At 36.7% G+C, this 17,309-nt stretch overlaps 1 protein-coding gene across 5 annotated transcripts in view; it reads right to left on the bottom strand.

Moving 5' to 3' along the window:
* Positions 1-6,070: 6,070 nt before the first annotated feature.
* Positions 6,071-17,309, bottom strand: part of LOC1279385 (lachesin) — a 61,643-nt gene continuing 50,404 nt past the window's right edge. For 4 of the 5 annotated variants that reach the window (XM_061657644.1, XM_061657643.1, XM_061657647.1 and 1 more), the window contains exons 9-12: positions 9,771-9,926; positions 9,341-9,445; positions 8,982-9,112; positions 6,071-8,853 (exon numbers count right to left, since the gene is read on the bottom strand). In XM_061657644.1, coding sequence (XP_061513628.1) covers positions 9,027-9,112; positions 9,341-9,445; positions 9,771-9,926 — 347 coding nt within the window. In that variant the 3' untranslated portion in view covers positions 6,071-8,853; positions 8,982-9,026. The remainder of the gene's footprint in view (positions 8,854-8,981; positions 9,113-9,340; positions 9,446-9,770; positions 9,927-17,309) is intronic. The other variant, XM_061657645.1, reaches the window with a different exon arrangement.

Below are 17,309 nucleotides of genomic sequence, written 5' to 3'. Positions count from 1 at the left end.
TAACCGTTTTAATATTTGTCAGAACTGCCCAACTGCAAAGAATGTGAACAAATATGTTCAGTTAAATCAAAATATTTTATTATTGAGTGATATTGATGATTTTTTGTTAAATAAATCTTTGTGTGTCGGCTCGCACAAACTTTTCTGTTATTCCTACTTTTCTACAATTTTCGCTAACCTACTTGTACTGCCACATTGTCCCAATGCTGATTTGATTCAGCACGCCAGAGGCGGTACCTTAATTTCCCTTACCTTATTTATTATTCATGCAAACTTTCGCCTCTCCTGGCATACAATCACTGACTGGTTCGCTTACTGACTGGTAACATGCTGACACTTACGCTGTACCGTTTCGGTTCGGGCCATCCTTTTGTTCTGAGGCGAACAAGCTCGGGTCAGCAGTGGAAGTGGATGGACAAAAATTGGCGTGTAAAAAAAAACAGGGTAAGAGTGGCGGATGAAAAGCAACCGTCCACGGTGACACTGTTTTATTTATTCAGCGCAAATTTTATTACTCCTGCCAGGACAGGACTTGACTGTGCCGAAGTGCCGAAGTGCGAGGATCACTTCGGTTGATTTCATAATGATAATGACCGTCCGTAAAAGTATTTCATGGATCCTTCAAATTAAAAGCATATTATTTTAACACGATTTATACCGTCATGGAACATTCAGCGAGGTGGAAAGGTTATTGTAGCTTCGCAACCATTTTGCCACAGCTAATGGTGGTAGTAATGCGTGAGGGTTTGTTGCAACCTTCCGACTCGGTAGAAGAGAGTCTGCGTTCATTCGCACGTGGTGCTCATTATTCTGACCAGAGCGAGGGATCAAGTGAAGTGTGCGTTTTAATGGATACCAATATGTAACACACGCATCGTCTGTAACTCACTAGTTATAAATGATTTGATATATTTTTAAGTAAAACAAAAACAAACTAAATTAAAATATTTTAAATGAAATGTAGCATAATATTATTTTTATTGAGTACTACAAGTAAATGCAAGTTTTAATACCCTCCGCGGATGTTTTATTTTTTTAAATATGAAAATGAAAGAATTTGTTATTCTATTAGTTTGCAATATTATTTTTTTGTAGAAAGCTTTATATATATATATATATATATATATATATATATATATATATATATATATATATATATATATATATATAAACTAAATTAAAATATTTTAAATGAAATGTAGCATAATATTATTTTTATTGAGTACTACAAGTAAATGCAAGTTTTAATACCCTCCGCGGATGTTTTATTTTTTTAAATATGAAAATGAAAGAATTTGTTATTCTATTAGTTTGCAATATTATTTTTTTGTAGAAAGCTTTATATATATATATATATATATATATATATATATATATATATATATATATATATATATATATATATATATATATATATATATATATATATATATATATATATATATATATATATATATATATATTAATTTTTGTTCAGCATATTTATTATTTTCAATAGCGTACTTCAAAATGAAATAATTCATAGAATTTATTTTTAAATACAAGCCAAGTTCGTATTTCTACCTTAAGCACACTGTATTGTTTTGCAAATGCCTGAAATGATGACAGCGAAATCCAACGCATTGCCAACGTTTGAACTGGTTAAGCACTGGTAATTTTTCCATGCTGCTGACTTTGGTGGCAATTAAAATTTATTTTCCATTTTCATACCTGCTGATCTACCTTTTTCGTTGTGATTCAAACGTTGGGCAGGTAGATGATTTTTTATTAAACTTGTTAGTGCATATGTGCCGTATGTATGTTTTTGTGTTTGATGCAAGGTTTTCTTCTGTGTCCTCTATTTTCAAAAATGTCACAAAAGCGAAAATCGTTAGTAAATTTGTTTCGAATTCGGTGCATTCGATCACACATGCGAAACAAGGTTTAAAGTGATATGAACAATCGATATTATACATTTTCATTTAGCTTAGATCAAATTGTTACTGATTTATAAACATATTTCCAGCCCATTTTATTATCAAGGTCATGTGTATTTGTAGTCAGTAATCGTCATTTCTTAACGTAATGCTTTCTAAACATTTAATAGAAAACTGATGATAAAGCACGAGCTCGGATGCGTTTAAATGCAACCCAAACGGAAGTGAAAGAGGCTTCAATGGGGTGGCTTTGCCAAAACCAACAACACTAATGTTGCCACCGGTTGGGTTGACTAGCACTCACCAGCAGCGTTTGCCGATGAAAAGGACAGCATCCGAGGTGAACCGAATTGGTAGCGAACGACCATGGTACGAACGGTGGCAGTGGCAGGTGTGAGTGGTAAATAGTTTTGAGGTTTTGAAATTAAACCAAAATAACGCTGGTTTGCATAGTGTGTTTTGCTAGGCCGCCCGCCGTTGGTGTGAGAGTTTGTCTGTGGTTGGACAGACAAAGAGGTGGAAGTGATGGTAACCGACTAAAGGGACTAGGGGAGAGGGGTGTGAGCAAATAGGCGTCACTTTATGTAGAGGGATGGAATTTGTTTCTACACACACAAAAAAATGCGTAAGTGTGTGTGCGTAATGGAATGTATATGTGTAGGTGTGTGTGCTCTATGGTTTACACATAAAAACACACCAAGGGCTGGGCGCCTCCATTTGGCAATGAAGGGTTTCAAACCATTAGGATGTCAGTTTGATTTTCTGTTATTTCTTTTCACCGTGCCATTCTCGATTACTTCCTTCTTGCAATGTGTTTGTCGTATAAGCTTTTTCATGAATCAAACAGAAATAACTCCTAGGTTTCTCCGATTTTCCGTTCAATTTGATGCCAAGTACTGCAACACCTTGCGGCTTTTTCAATATTTTGAGGAAATGGTCCATTAGGCAAAGTCAAGTTGAATTGTTATTGAAGGGGAAACATGAAATTGCGTAAATTACTCTCTGAAGCTCAAAATCACTTCACGCGATATATAATCAAAATATGCCATTGGGTGCACTTTTATGGCACAATCAGAGACGAAATTTCATTTTTCTCCTGAACGTTACATGCATATGTTTTATGAATCTTATACCAATATTTTTATTTTAAATATTATAATAAATTAGTTAAACATTTAGATAGAAGTACGAATACTTTTATTCCTTCTTTAATGTATGACGTAATAAGTATGGTTGGGCCTCAATTTCATTTCCAGATACCAAGAGTGCTAATCCATGTTATGCTTACAATCATTGATGTATTGGTGGCAGTTTGGACAGATTACATGTATTGTAAAATATCTTGCCAACGAGATCTATACACCTTGATCTGCCTAAAAACTTAAATGTATAATACCCTAAACAATCTCGATGTACCATGAGCCATCTAAGCGCTTGGCTATCAGTAACTTGGTTAGTTTACCCATAACAAGATAGTCAGTCCAGCGAATAGAAGACTCGGTGCACTCAAGATTTGAATCCATTACACGATATTGTTAAACTAATGAAGTAGTATAAATGTATTATTACATATTTGATTAACTAAACATAAATTAACAGTTGACCTGTGTAGATGCTATATCACAAGAGGAGAGAAACAACCTAAACAGCTGGTACGCTAGATAGAAGCTCTGTTCAAGATTTCCAGGAAAAGGATTATGCCATTTTATGGCAGAAATCCGTTATGTGTAACTTTTCTGTATGAGGCAGAAACCATATGTGAGATGTGTGTTAGTAGGATTTATATCATCATTATGGCATAGGTGTCGGCTTACCGTTGAGTTGCTTAGGCTTAATGCATCAATAAAGTAATGCTAAAATTGTGAACCTTCCACTATGGTTCGTTTATAGAATAATAGAATTCGTTTGTTTATAGAACTTAAACTAAATACAATTGTTTTAACATTGACATAGTTATAAGACGAGCCATAGTGGAATAATATCCTCTTCAATTGTGATAATTGTTGAAAAGGATGTTACAGCATGGATATCCATAGTGAAAGAAATAAGAAGCGTATAAGAAGAACATGTTTAAAACAACTAAAAATAAAAGTCTAGAAAAATAAAATAAAGAAAAATAAAAAAAAATAAAAAGAGAAACAGAATAAGATTGAATAACATAAAGCGGGAACATAGTTTAAAAATTAAAATCACGATAATTTTCATTGAATTGACGCAATCAAATTAGTCACGAGTTGTTAGAGTCAACATATGTATTACGGAAAGGTATTGCAAAAGCAGTCCGATTTCTTGAACACCTGCATGGAACATATCAACTAAGTTGCGAAAGCAAGTATGGAGCCTCTACATTCCCTCGTAACAAATTGTTAATAAATTACACATGCTTTAGTTCGTCTAGATTCGATGGTGTCAAGATTGCATAATATGCAACGATCTTTGTATGACAGTAATCTGGTGGTGGAATTTCCATAGATGCGACGATATAAGCACCTAGTGAAGCGCTTTTGCACACCTTTGAGTTTATTATTCCAACCTGCCCTGTTAGTACAGAAGACAACAGAAACGTACTCAATAACAGGGCGCACTAGGGAACAATACAATGCCTTCAGGCACCTCAAATCTTTAAGGCCCGAAGTCATGCGAAAAATAAGGCCAAGGTATGAGAAAGCTTTTCCGATGACCAATTCAAAATGACTATCGAATGATTCCCTTTCGTCTAACATAACACCTAAATCCACGAACACATGACATCCCGTTGATAACAGAGTTATTAAGAACTTAATTGTGAATAAGAATGGAATGACGACGACAGAAAGAGATGACACTATATTTACTAGGACAGAGATCTAAGAAGTTTGACGCAAACCAGGAAGAGAATTAAGAAAAGATTGGAGTGTCGTGCAATCATCCTCTTGCATCACTGGAACAAATACTTTAATGTCGTCTGCATATAGAAGGTGGTTAGGAGATGGAAGAATAAAACTAATGTCATTTATGAATAATATAAACAACAGGGGACTTAGTACACTTCCTTGGACACCAGGGGAGTTGAAAAACAGTATAAAGAAAATATTGTAAACCAAACCTCCAAACCTGATCATACATACATATTTCTACCATTTCATGTATGATTTTAGATTTAATATCACCATGGGTTTGCATTTTAGCATTTTTTGCTATGTTCATACAATATGGCCTAGTAAGCCTTTTTGTACTGTTACATACAAGTTTTACACATGACTTGTATACTACAAAGCAAAATGTTACTTGTGAAAACATAGCTACAATTGATTATATATATTTACAATTGATTATGCATATAATTGAAATATATATATATTAACAATTGAAGGGATTTTGGGAGCATTTAGGAAATATTAATCGAATTACGATTCAACATTGAATCATCACCGTCAAACAAATTAGAACAATCACTTGTAGAAATCCATCCTCAATTCGTTATAAACGGACAGGAATTAAATGGAGTTGTTTTGATATTTATTAATTTATGTTATTGCTTTAATTATTAATAGTGTTCATTCTTTCATACATACACGTACCATGATTATGAAAGGCCATACAAATGTCCTAATAGGCCATACATATCAAACAGCAAAGAAAGCTCTTTTGGATGGGCCTGTCTACGTTTATTAATTAATTTCAACTCATGATGGACATGTTGTAAAGTTGTACACAGGACCAGTATACTACTTAACACATCGATAACTCTAATAAGAAACTGAAATAAGTAACAGAAAAGCATTATCATTAGAAAATAAACAGACCAAGACAAAGGACACCGCCAAAAGAAAAAGAACAAGAACCTGAAATAAAAGTGGAACTTTCTTTAAATACTATTGATGAACGCATTTCCTTTTAGACTTAATGTGATGATTTTATGTTAATTTTTAATTAAAATTCACTTATTTTAACCTTTTTTTTAATTTGTTGTCAAATTAAGGTTATTTTAAAATATGACTGTATAATGAAGTCAAGTATTACAATGTAATAAATTACCAGTGTGCCTTGGACAATGAATATTAGTCTTACCTTTGTATTCTTTAAAACATATTTAAACAAGTAACAGTCATGTAAACTAGTTCGGATGTAAAAGATTTGAAAGCAATGCCGGTAATCAAAAGCAAAACTCGAAATTCTAGATAACCTTTTTTTTACTCAAAGCTTTTATTACTGGTTGTGTACCCTAATTGTTCAGAATGTTTGATAGCAACGGTCCGTTGTTACAGTTGTTTTGGCGAAGGAAGCTTTCTTTCCCGAACGTGTACTACGTGTTCTAGTACAGATGATGATTTTCTTTACATGGTTTTGCATATTATATCTTAATTCTCATAGTGGAACATTTAGCCGTTTAATTTGATTGCACATCGATTCCTGGCGTGATACTGTACAAACAATAGATGTGTATTTCGGTGTTCACAAACAACAGAAACAAATGCCCGATAAATAGCTACTATGGTCCTATCGCCCTTTACTTACAGTTTTCTTAGATACACATTTAAGTTAAATTCATGTTGTACGTATATCTCGTTGTTGGACTAATTTTTCGCATTCCTTGCGGCAACATCGTCGTCACTAAAATGTCTTTTTACTCATATTAACATACGCCGATAATGTATTATAATGTTCTATTTTCGAACAACTATTCGACTGCCATTAGCGATTATTTATCCATCCCTCTTATATTCCCATCCGCTATAATTAATATCACTTACAACCTAACAACGTAACAATAAACACAGAAGCATTGATAAGAGTACCAATGCGTTTGCAAACGGATGCATGAGCTTAAGGATCGCAATTTTTGGCACATCATTTGTCTTGAAGGGTATGTTTGCCATTTCACAAAATAAACAAATACGTCGAGCTTTGCTTTAGTGTAATTTTCGAATGAAATGGTACGTCTGTGCTGTGATTAAACTGAGGTGCATCTTTATTTCCGATAAAAAATGTATGCATGCATCTTGAAGAATGCGCGTTTTTGCTTTTTTTAAATTAAAATCTACTCTGCAAAATTTCGTGATAAAAATGGATTATTGACGCAAAAACTCATGGGACGTTTCTGCCGATTCATATTTGCAGAAATCTTTGCGAACTGAATGAAAGAAAGAACAAAAAAAAACATTGAATTCAAGGAACTTCCCACTGAACTGAACATGACGGGTTTGAACATCTCGTACCATGTCGTGCAAAAGTTTTTCGTTTCCCAAAGTTGGGCCCACGAATGGGCAAATGGTTGGATGATTTAGTGGTGCTAGAAGTTTTGTCCTTTTTTCCTGCCTGCTTCCGTTGAAATGGTGGCCAAATTGTGGTTCTACAATTGTGTGTGGATGGGGGGAGGGGGTTGTTTGAGGGGCAGTTGCAAAAGAAATCCAATTATCGTCCAAAGAGTAATTTCGAATGCATCGTTTGAGCCGTTGCGAATAGAAAAAAAAAGATTCGAAAATCGCATTCAATTTGTTTCACAAGTGCATTTAAGATGGGAGCAAATTTTGGTTCCCTAGCATTGCCTCATTGCTTATTATCTGTGACTAGCTCATGCCGCGAGTGGAGCAGTTTTAGGTAATAATAAAAACTTATACATTACTACGTGAGCTTCTTAAACTCGCACAAAATCACAATCGAAATAATAGCAAGTCCACTATTATACTGTATTATTTGTTTTAAATATTGGTACAACTGGAATGCGCGCAGTATACAAAACGAACGTTAGTCATAAATGTTACAAGACCTTACAAATCTTTCTAACAATGCTTGTGTTCTATTAAAAACTATCCTTCAAATCGCCATTACTGATATGTGGTCATAAATGTGCCTTTTCAATGTTTGTTTATACTTGTTAAAGATAACCTTTTCAGTCGAATAATACAAGCTTCCGTACTAATATACAGGCTTGGGAATTTTACCCTCTTCTGGAAGTGAATTCTTTAGTTAGTGTTCTTCAGTTCTAGCAAAAGAATTTGTTCTTGTGTTGAGGTACCCTGATGTAAATATTCGATTGTTTTTTTTTTTACCGAATGGTTGCGTTTACTACACTCAAACACGATACTTGGTTTGTTTTTGAGAACGTAGTATCGTGTTCAAACATTTCGTGGCATGTTTTTTGGACACATAGATATTCTTTGTAGGAATGCTTCTGCTGCATCTGCTCCTTATGCTTCTTATAAAGCTGTGTTATTTCATCAGAAATACCTTCAGGGTGAGAAATAAACGAAAACACAAAAAAACATAAGCTCAACTGTTTGTTTCTTAGTTGTGTGTTGTCTCTCCTTATTTTTGCGCGATGCAAATCGACGAAGGTAATGGAGTGCTTATTCCCGTAGCTGATAAATTTAATTACGAACACTTCCCGCTCTTCCCCGGATGGCTAAATGTGGTGCTACTTTACTAAGCTTTCTTACTTCTCGGTATACTCGTTATTTTGGTACAATGTGGTTTTCGTACACCTTAAGCCAGCCTTTTGGAATCTATATAGGGGCTCGTGACACAAGTAAATGCTACTGATGGTGTGCAGTTTGAGATGATTGAGATATGCTGAAATTTATCAGAAGTTTGGTAACCTGTCGTACATTTCACACTTTGCTGATGGTATGTTTTGTTGTGCTTTTTTTCTCTCATTTTGGCTACAAGTTGAGTGTATATGACGTCAGTGACTTTTGCTCATTTTAATATATTTGTATAATTGGTATATGTCTGTGTATATGTATATATATATTTGTCATTTAGTATATATGTTTATAAACCCTGCATTCAGTTATATGTGTTGAAATAGTTGATCTTTGTTGTGTTAGCTGCGAATGCAGTAGCATAGTTTTGCCACCCTTGTTGTTACGATTTGCTTGTCCTATTTGGTTGCCAATTAGAACATCAAGATGTTAAGCTGTTTTGCTAGCGAAACATTTTCTATCACTTTGCTGTGCTAGAGGATTCAAATGAGACAGAGAGAAGAAGCGAGAGAGAGAGAAAGAGAAATAGAGGGGAAGAAACAACGTATGAAAACCATATCATTTGTATTGCGTTCAGCTTCCGGTGTATGACTAAACGTACCGCAGACAGTTGCCCTTAGTTTACAGAATATATTTTGATTTCTAGTTACTGTAAGCTAAACCTTGCCAAAAGTAGCATACTTGTGTTTAAAATAATGGACAGAGTACTGCGGGTTGTAGTAGTAGTGGCACCTAAAGCGTGGGGGAAAGGAAAAATATTAATACCTTCTGCCATGATTGACAAAAATCTACAAATATTTCTATGAAAATCATATTATCACTTCAATTCAATTCCCACATAACTCATGCGTACATCAGCGGCGTGGCTTGGTGGTTGAATGTTTACTTTGAAGCGAATATAGATGAATGCTATTGCCAAAGATATAACATTAAAAATATTAAACAATCCTTACTACATACCTTGATTGTTCCGATTAGTTTCTGGTGGCCAATAGATGATATTGGTATCGAACGATTTTTGCTCGGATCGATCAATTTCATTTAGATTGGATGAGTATTTCGAGTCTGTGCCGAATATAATGTCGAGAGAGAAAGAGAGAGAGAGAGAGAGAGAGAGAAAGAGAGAGAGGGAGAAGAAAAAATAAGCAAAATAATAGCAAAAAGCTAAAATACATTGGGCAAATACTTATTCACAAGAGCTTGTGGAATTTCTCTTGGGGGTGCCGCACACATGAAAACTCCCGTCACAAATTAGAGTGAGATTTAATTCAATTACTTGCTCATCTCGGAGCGCAAAAGGAAGACTTACGTTAGCGCAAACGGCAAAGTTCGAGTGCTCCCAAGTCCCAAAGCGGACCCTCTAATGATGCTTCACTTTGCACATACTTACTTTTATCAACCACGTGCCCAGAATAGGAATTCGAGTGCTGTCCACCGTGGTGATGGGGCAGACCACCGGCAGAATCATTGAGGTTCCGGTTGGACCAAAGGTCGGAGTAGGATTCGGTTGTTGGTGGCCCGGGAGATGTCGTCGGTGGTGTGGACGCTGCAAGACGATATAACGCATACGAAGGTTTTACGAAACGCGTACGAATCCGTGAGCGTGAGGTTAGCATTGTTCAGTAAACATAGTAGGAGTCTAAAAATATGGCCAAGAGGGACAGACTTTCTTTCTTTCTGCTGTGGTAAACACCCCTGTTAGAGTAATATGGTCGATATTGCCAGAAACGAGGCCCACTTGTAAGATCACTGAGCACTGAGGGTATAAGTTGAAATTTCTAAAGGGTCAAATGTTTTTTTTTAAAGTGTCCATGGTTTGGATGAGAGTTATTTGTTTGGGAGGTTCGAAATGTTTTATCTACTTCGTGTTCTGTTAAACATGGAATATTTATTAGAATGTCCCGTATTTTTATACTTGATATATCGAACAGCTAATGCTGTTTTGGACAATCCAACAAATTAAGTCACAATGATACCTTTTTCTATCGAGTTTTACTTATTTCTTAAACCAACTTGCTTAAAACAATCAAAATACAAGCACACGCATCTGCTTAGCATAAGGACAAATAGATACAGCAGTATCATGTATTATTCCGAATACCCCACAAACCCCGTAAGTGCATTACGGCGGCATTAGTGATGGGTCATTTCCCCCCATTTTGAGGTTATGCTGTCTCAGTGCCGGATTAGGCAGCATTACGATGTTTCAGTTTCTCTTACCTGCTACCTTCGAATGAATCAAAAAAAGAAAATTCAAAAATTGTAAAGGAAAGGAAATAGAGACGTCTTAAAATCGTTGAAGACGACAGAAAATGAAAAAAAACAACGAAGCATTCACACACACACACACACACACACACACACACACACACACACACACACACACACACACACACACACACACACACACACACACACACACACACACACACACACACACACACACACACACACACACACACATACACACACACACACAATCGCACCCAAAAAGGCCTTTTCTTAGAAAACACGGGACAAAGTTCAACGGAAATACAAATGATCCATCCATCCATCCTAAATGTTTTGTGCGGTTTTCGGTGGGCGAGTTTGTCTGGCAGGACGGGCCTGGCAGGAAGTGACTGGAAGCATCGTTTGAATTTCCGCTTACGACGAATATCCCAGGTCCGGAGATTTGTTACGGCTCACCGGTATGATATCTTATTTTATTTATGATTGGTTTTTGTCGGCCAGTGACGCTGCCATCGCAATGTTATTCAGAAGCTTGTTGTTTCTTCTCCCAATCTGCTCTGCTCTCTCCCCCTCATCGTGAGTGATAACTTTGGCTCGGAGTTTAAACTTACTTCAAGTTATTACGCCCAAGAATGGCACTCATTGCTTGGTGATGCTTCTTGATATGGTATGGTAGTCAACTTCTTACGGGAAGAAAATTGTCATCACTCACCAATAACACATAAGCCGGCGAATGGTTCAATTATTTTGCCATTTTCGCTAATAAATCAGCCACCGGTGACTGGCTTTTTTTGTTGTTCTTGTTGTGCGGCGCTATTTGACACTGTCTCAAACGCCGGCTCCAGCAGCTGTCGCAATAGGACGGTGATGATGGCGATGACGCGGCTGATAACAATTCCATCACTTGGAAGGAGCTGTCTGCAAGCGTCCCCCTTTACCCAGCTTCACACCTTAACTTCAGTTCGTGCAGGATTCAAATTGTGTTTTCGTCCATCGTCCCTTTTTAATGCCGGTGAAGAAGATTCGCTTCCGAACGTGCCAACATTCTGGTTCGTTTATTTCTTTTAGTTCGCGTTTGGATCATCTTACCTTCGCCCACGTTGCTGGTGGGATGAAAGATGAAAAATCCACCGTTCCGGGGGCAAAGTCTCGCCAAAAAAACCTGACCGGAACCGAGTCCACCCGGGTTCTCCTTTACTGTGCCGCCGACAGCAAGCCCCCAATCTGCTCATTGATCTTGCAATCGTGAAGGTTTCTTTTTCATTTGTGAGGGTGAATGGATCTTTTTAGGTATTCGTTTCAAAATTACCTGCGTGTGCAGTGAACGAAGCTGGAGGTGGCTGCATGTTGTTCCTCTCCCTTTTCGAGAATAGTGCTCTTCACCCACGACGCTCAACATTATCCATCGTCACCATTCGGGTGTAGATGTACGGTAGAATATTTATAAGCTAACCGTAACCCAGGGCTTGGAGAAAGCGAAAGATGAAAAAGAAAAGCATGCTCCCCGGGTACAAGCCACGCTTGACGGTGGGAGGCTGCGTCCGGAATATAAATCAACTCCCCATCAAGATGTGTGACGATGGTTGTTGGTGTTTTTTTCTGACTACCAGTTCTGAAGGTGTCGTGTTCTGGAACTTCGGGGTGGAATGATATTTTTTGCACGTTAGTGTAGCACTTCAACTAATCGCTTCACCGCGCCGTGGTTCGTTTGATTGGTCGCCTAGTGAGGTTTGACGTGCCATTTAATGTGGGTTGTCAACCTTAACCGTTGCAAAGGTGTAACATTATGCAAGGTATTGTGCGTAGCTGATTCATTGTGTTGAATTGTTATTATGCGTTGTTTGTATAAATGGAACTTTTGTTTTGTCTATGACATGTTTGTTGTACCTAATTTATTTTGTTTTTTTTTTCTTCTAAGCGTAATTGTGGTGTAAATTGGCAAGAATAATATTTAATGATTTATTTACACGGTCTTGCATGTAAAAAGCTGATTTTTTTGCGTTCGCATTACCGTGTGACATGTCTTAGAATCAGTTTCCTTCATATAACTCTTTTGGAAGTTTTTTTTTCTACATGCGTATGCCGATGTGTTTGAAAATATTATTATAAAATAATTTAACCAGTAAATTACAGTAAGCAGAGTTTTCCTTATTTATTCGTACAGGGAGCAAATATAAAAATACTGAAATATATGTGAAATATAGGAAACAGATTAAAAAAACACGAGTATTGTGGTTAAAAAACCATAAAATATTCAATATGTTCAACCTCATTTTTCAAAATACGTTAAGAATTCATTTGGTAATAAAATGTTCTAGAGTGTTCGAAATAGAGCTTTAAAGAAAAATAAAATGTTCCAAATTGATATTCTTTTGGTATGTGTTTGCATGTAGAAGAAGCTATTCCTTCATCAAATCCTTCACTATACCAAATAGAGAAACTCGTTCAGAGAACTCGAGATTCATGAAAGATGACTAAAGAACCTTTGCTATAATAGTAAAATCCGCAGCAATCAACGTCAAAAGGACGTCGTGGAGTGCGTTTCAACCCCAGAAAGGCAGACAACTGCCGAAATGGCGGGGGTTTGCCTTTGAAATTATCGACGGTTTGAGGCAGTGAGGCGAATACAGAAAAACGTACGGATCGCCAGTGACAGCTTGCTGGTTGGAGGAAACTGAAATTATCCTTTCGTTTTGTATTGTTGTACGAAAGGAGTAGTGAATGGGATGGGACTTTCTTCTACTGTTGTGCCTGTGTTTAGCATTTTTTTCCTTTCGTCATCTTGCCAGTGAAGGGTGAAGAGCAATTTGAATAAGAAAGAAAAATTGCACCCCTTTCGAGCATCTGTGCCGAACGACTTTTGACCGCAGCTCGAATTACAGTAGGGTTTGTAGATCGAGGGTAGCGCGGAAAGACATGCAAAGTACTCTCCCATTTTCTTAGTCGTTGTTTGGCAAAAACTTTCAGTTGGTGTTTGGCGCTTGAGGCGATGGAAGTATCAAAATTTGCTCGATTCTGCCAACAAGACATGGCACGGTGTCGAGTAGTAACGCAAATGGTGCTGGTTATTAGATACTTGAACAATGGCAATCACGAACTTGAGCTTAAAAAATATACACAGTAACATTGTTTAGATGCAAGATTGAGGGGACGATGTATATTCGCTTATGAAATTTTAACATTATATCGTATTCATAAATCATAACAAAAGCCATTTGGCTCGATTTGTAAAACTTGTACAGTAGTGTTAAAGAAGTCATCTGTCATAGCTTCATATCGTACTAGGTTATTAAACATGCGTTAGTTTCAAAGGTCATATACTCTGAGATCGCATGATAATATCTAAGGCAAATCTTATGTTTTTGAAAACAGAGGGTGAGATAAGAGATTTGACAAAGCGAAATAATGTTGGTTATTTATGTACTGTCAACGTCTTCACTAATTCTGTCATAAGAGCGATACAGCGTTTACCTTAGAAAGAAAGCTTTATATGTTTAAGTTTTTATTCTTCCGTTTTTATTACGCGTTTGTAATGTAAACCTTTTATATAAAGAAGTCTATAAGAGCACAAATATGCTTCTTGTGTGAAGAACATGGATCATTGCCTCTTAGCTTTACTGTTTGATGGCAAATGGCATTAGGATACTACGTAGAGCAAAGGTTAAAAAAACGACCCGCTTTTGGAATACAGGATTGTGCATTTTAATACGGCCCTCCAAGAACTTAGACAGTTGACAGCAAGGCACAAATATGGCATGTATTGTTGACATATTTTAGTAGTATTAGATATTACAGCAAGGTTCGTGAGCCGCATACGACTCTTTGCTGTCTAGATGGCGGCTTTTTGCTGTTCGTATATTTCATAGAACTTTCAATCATTTTAATTGTTGGGTTATCTATTTGGCTCTTCATGTAGTGCTCTGTGAACATTTTTGCAGAATTTTACTCTTTTGGTAGGAAAGTTTGCCGATCCCTTCCGATACTTGATACTTATGAAACATTGTTTGCGTAGTTTTATGTTAACAAAATATTATAAGTTGCGGTTCAACGATGTTGAAATTTACTGATTAGAAATGCAACACTGTCCCTTCTGTAGCTGACACCTTGGGGAGCTCGGGACCGGACACATGCCAGTTCATCGATGTTCATGGATAAATGTACGAGAAATTTTGACACCCTGGGGAGTTCGGGACCGGGTCAGTTAATTGATGTTCATGGATAAATGTAAGAGAAATGTTTATTTCATGTACACAATTTAATATTCGCTGGATATTGATAATTTAGTTTATTTACTTTTTAACATTTTTTTTACAATTATTCTAGAAATGAATTTCAAAAATTTCACTAGACACTAGATCAATGCACAACAAACAAAAATCAACTCGACAATTGCTGCAAATGCTCGCCACGATTGAACAGCTGCAAAATTCATCCTCGCGTTTAAGCCGCTCGAGAGTTAATCCCCTCCCGCATAATCGACGCTTTGCTGTATAGCCCAAAATATTTGTTTTTGCACAACGGCAAACTAAGCCTTTTTGTTTTACGTAATAAGTGTATACGTACATGCATCTTAAAAAAATCTTTAAATTTACTTTTTAGTTTCCATAAGAATATAATAACATAGTTGATTGGTGTAAAGTAAGTTAGTTTTTCGCCTTAACTAAGAATAATGATTGTCCTTAAGATAATGTGTGACTCCGAACCGACCTGCGACACAAAACACATCACGCTGGCGTAGATATTAAGAGCATGTTTATGATCTTTGGTATAAGGCTAGGTACTAATAATCATATTACGTGGGACGTGTACGAAAGCGCTGTAAATAAGCCAGAAGCACTACTGCTTTATGCTTCCACTGAAGTACCAAAGTCAGTCACTACACGGTACGGTAGTATATTAAGTTGCACGTATGTTGGATTATGTACGGAGTAAAAATGTAATAAGCTCAATTAAACGGCAACAAACCATGGCAGAGCTAAAATGCCACCAACTTTCACACAAAACTGTGTGTAACATTAAGTTTCCGTGAATCTGTGTCGCAGAATACCTACTTCAAGATTGAGGTTTCTACAAGATTATCCGTGATGCTTTGGGCGTTGGCAGGTTGATAGTAAATTCGGTACGGTTGCGTGTGTGTGTGCTTTTGTAATGTTTGGAAATTATGATGATTATGGAATCATACAATTATTAGTGAAACAGTTATAAGTAAAATAATAGTTTCGAAATAAGATAATAATAATAATGAATTAAAAAAGTTAAAGTTCTTCATGTGCATCCATGGCAAAGTTAAAATTATGCTCAACACAATGATAATTAAAGTAAATGTTCAAGCTTTTTTTCCTCCCCAACTACCCTCAATTAATGACTTTTCATATTTGACGACTAAATAACAATATGTTCATTAACATTCAGTTCCGTACCCGTAAGCAACAAAAAGGCACACAAAAATCAGCAAAAAAAAGAAGAATGACGCCAGTGAAAAAAAGCCGGATTGCGGAAGCATCCTTTGTCAATTCAATAGAGCGAGTTCCATCGGGTCGAGTAAGTCAAGAGTGATAAATCATAAATAAGAGAGAGAGACTCTCCAGGCGAATTATGCTAACAAGAAAATACGAATAAAAATCTGAACAAGAAGCAAGCACTGTTAAAAGGTAGGGGACATGGGCTATCAGTATAGCGGCAGCAAGTATAAATTTCCAGTGGGATGCAGGACACCATCAAGGGATGGACGAAAGGTGAGTTCGTTGATTATGGTTCATAATGATGCAAAATAAGGTGTTCATTCGACCATCATCTTCATAGGCGGTCGGTCATTGGAAGCGATGAGCAGAGCGAGAAAAAAAAATCGATGAGAAAAGTAGATTTTACTTACTTCTTTCGTCGTTTTAAATGAGGTAAAAAAGGTTATAGCGAAAAGTGAATGAATATTTAAAAAAAGGATAGAGTTTTCGTCAGTATGTTTCTAGAATGTTTAGAAATTCATAGAGGTTTTAAAAAAGATTCAAATCTTAAATTATATTTGTCATTCTCAAAAACTTACTCGAGAAGTTTTAAATAACGCAAAAGAGTAGAAATGAGCACACGTGAAGCTAAAAATTATGTGAACTGTCACGTTCGCGAGAGAATTGGTATTATGCTATCAATATGCCAATGGTATTCGAACAAAGCGTCGATGATGGCTCAGATAGTAGAATGGTGGAAGGTTTATGCATAAAACGTTTGAGCAATTTTTCTTAAAACCCGACTCGGCCACCACGATTTCTGGTGAACGTGAAATGTGTGTCTCCTGCTCGCTGCTCGTTTATTCATGCTTTTTTTCTGGGTGGCAAGCAAGCGAGAGTAGATTGCGATTCCGTCACAGATTGCAGGCTGGCAGCCCAAGGAATGAAACGGTGCACCACACCGGAAGCCTGGGTAATGCGCTGGAAAAACATATTTTTATTGAAGCAAACAATGTACCGTACAATGGTTGAATGAAATATGATTATTAAGAGTAATAATGGAGCACCCAGACGACCAAGATGACGACTACTACCACGATATCGCTGCACGACGATGATGACGATGATGATGATGGTGATTTTGAGTGTAGCTTGCCAGGGCTAGGTGCGGCAGTGGGAAATGGATGGTCGCGCAAAAATAACTAAAGCACGCTTCGTTTGAATTTCGCTCGAAAGGAGCAACGTGGCAGCGCGCG

This window comes from Anopheles gambiae, chromosome 3, assembly GCF_943734735.2.
Source record: "Anopheles gambiae chromosome 3, idAnoGambNW_F1_1, whole genome shotgun sequence".
In the NCBI taxonomy this organism is placed as follows: Eukaryota; Metazoa; Arthropoda; class Insecta; order Diptera; family Culicidae; genus Anopheles; species Anopheles gambiae.
Note: the sequence above shows the minus strand (reverse complement) of the source record. Positions and strands in the feature narration are given on the sequence as shown.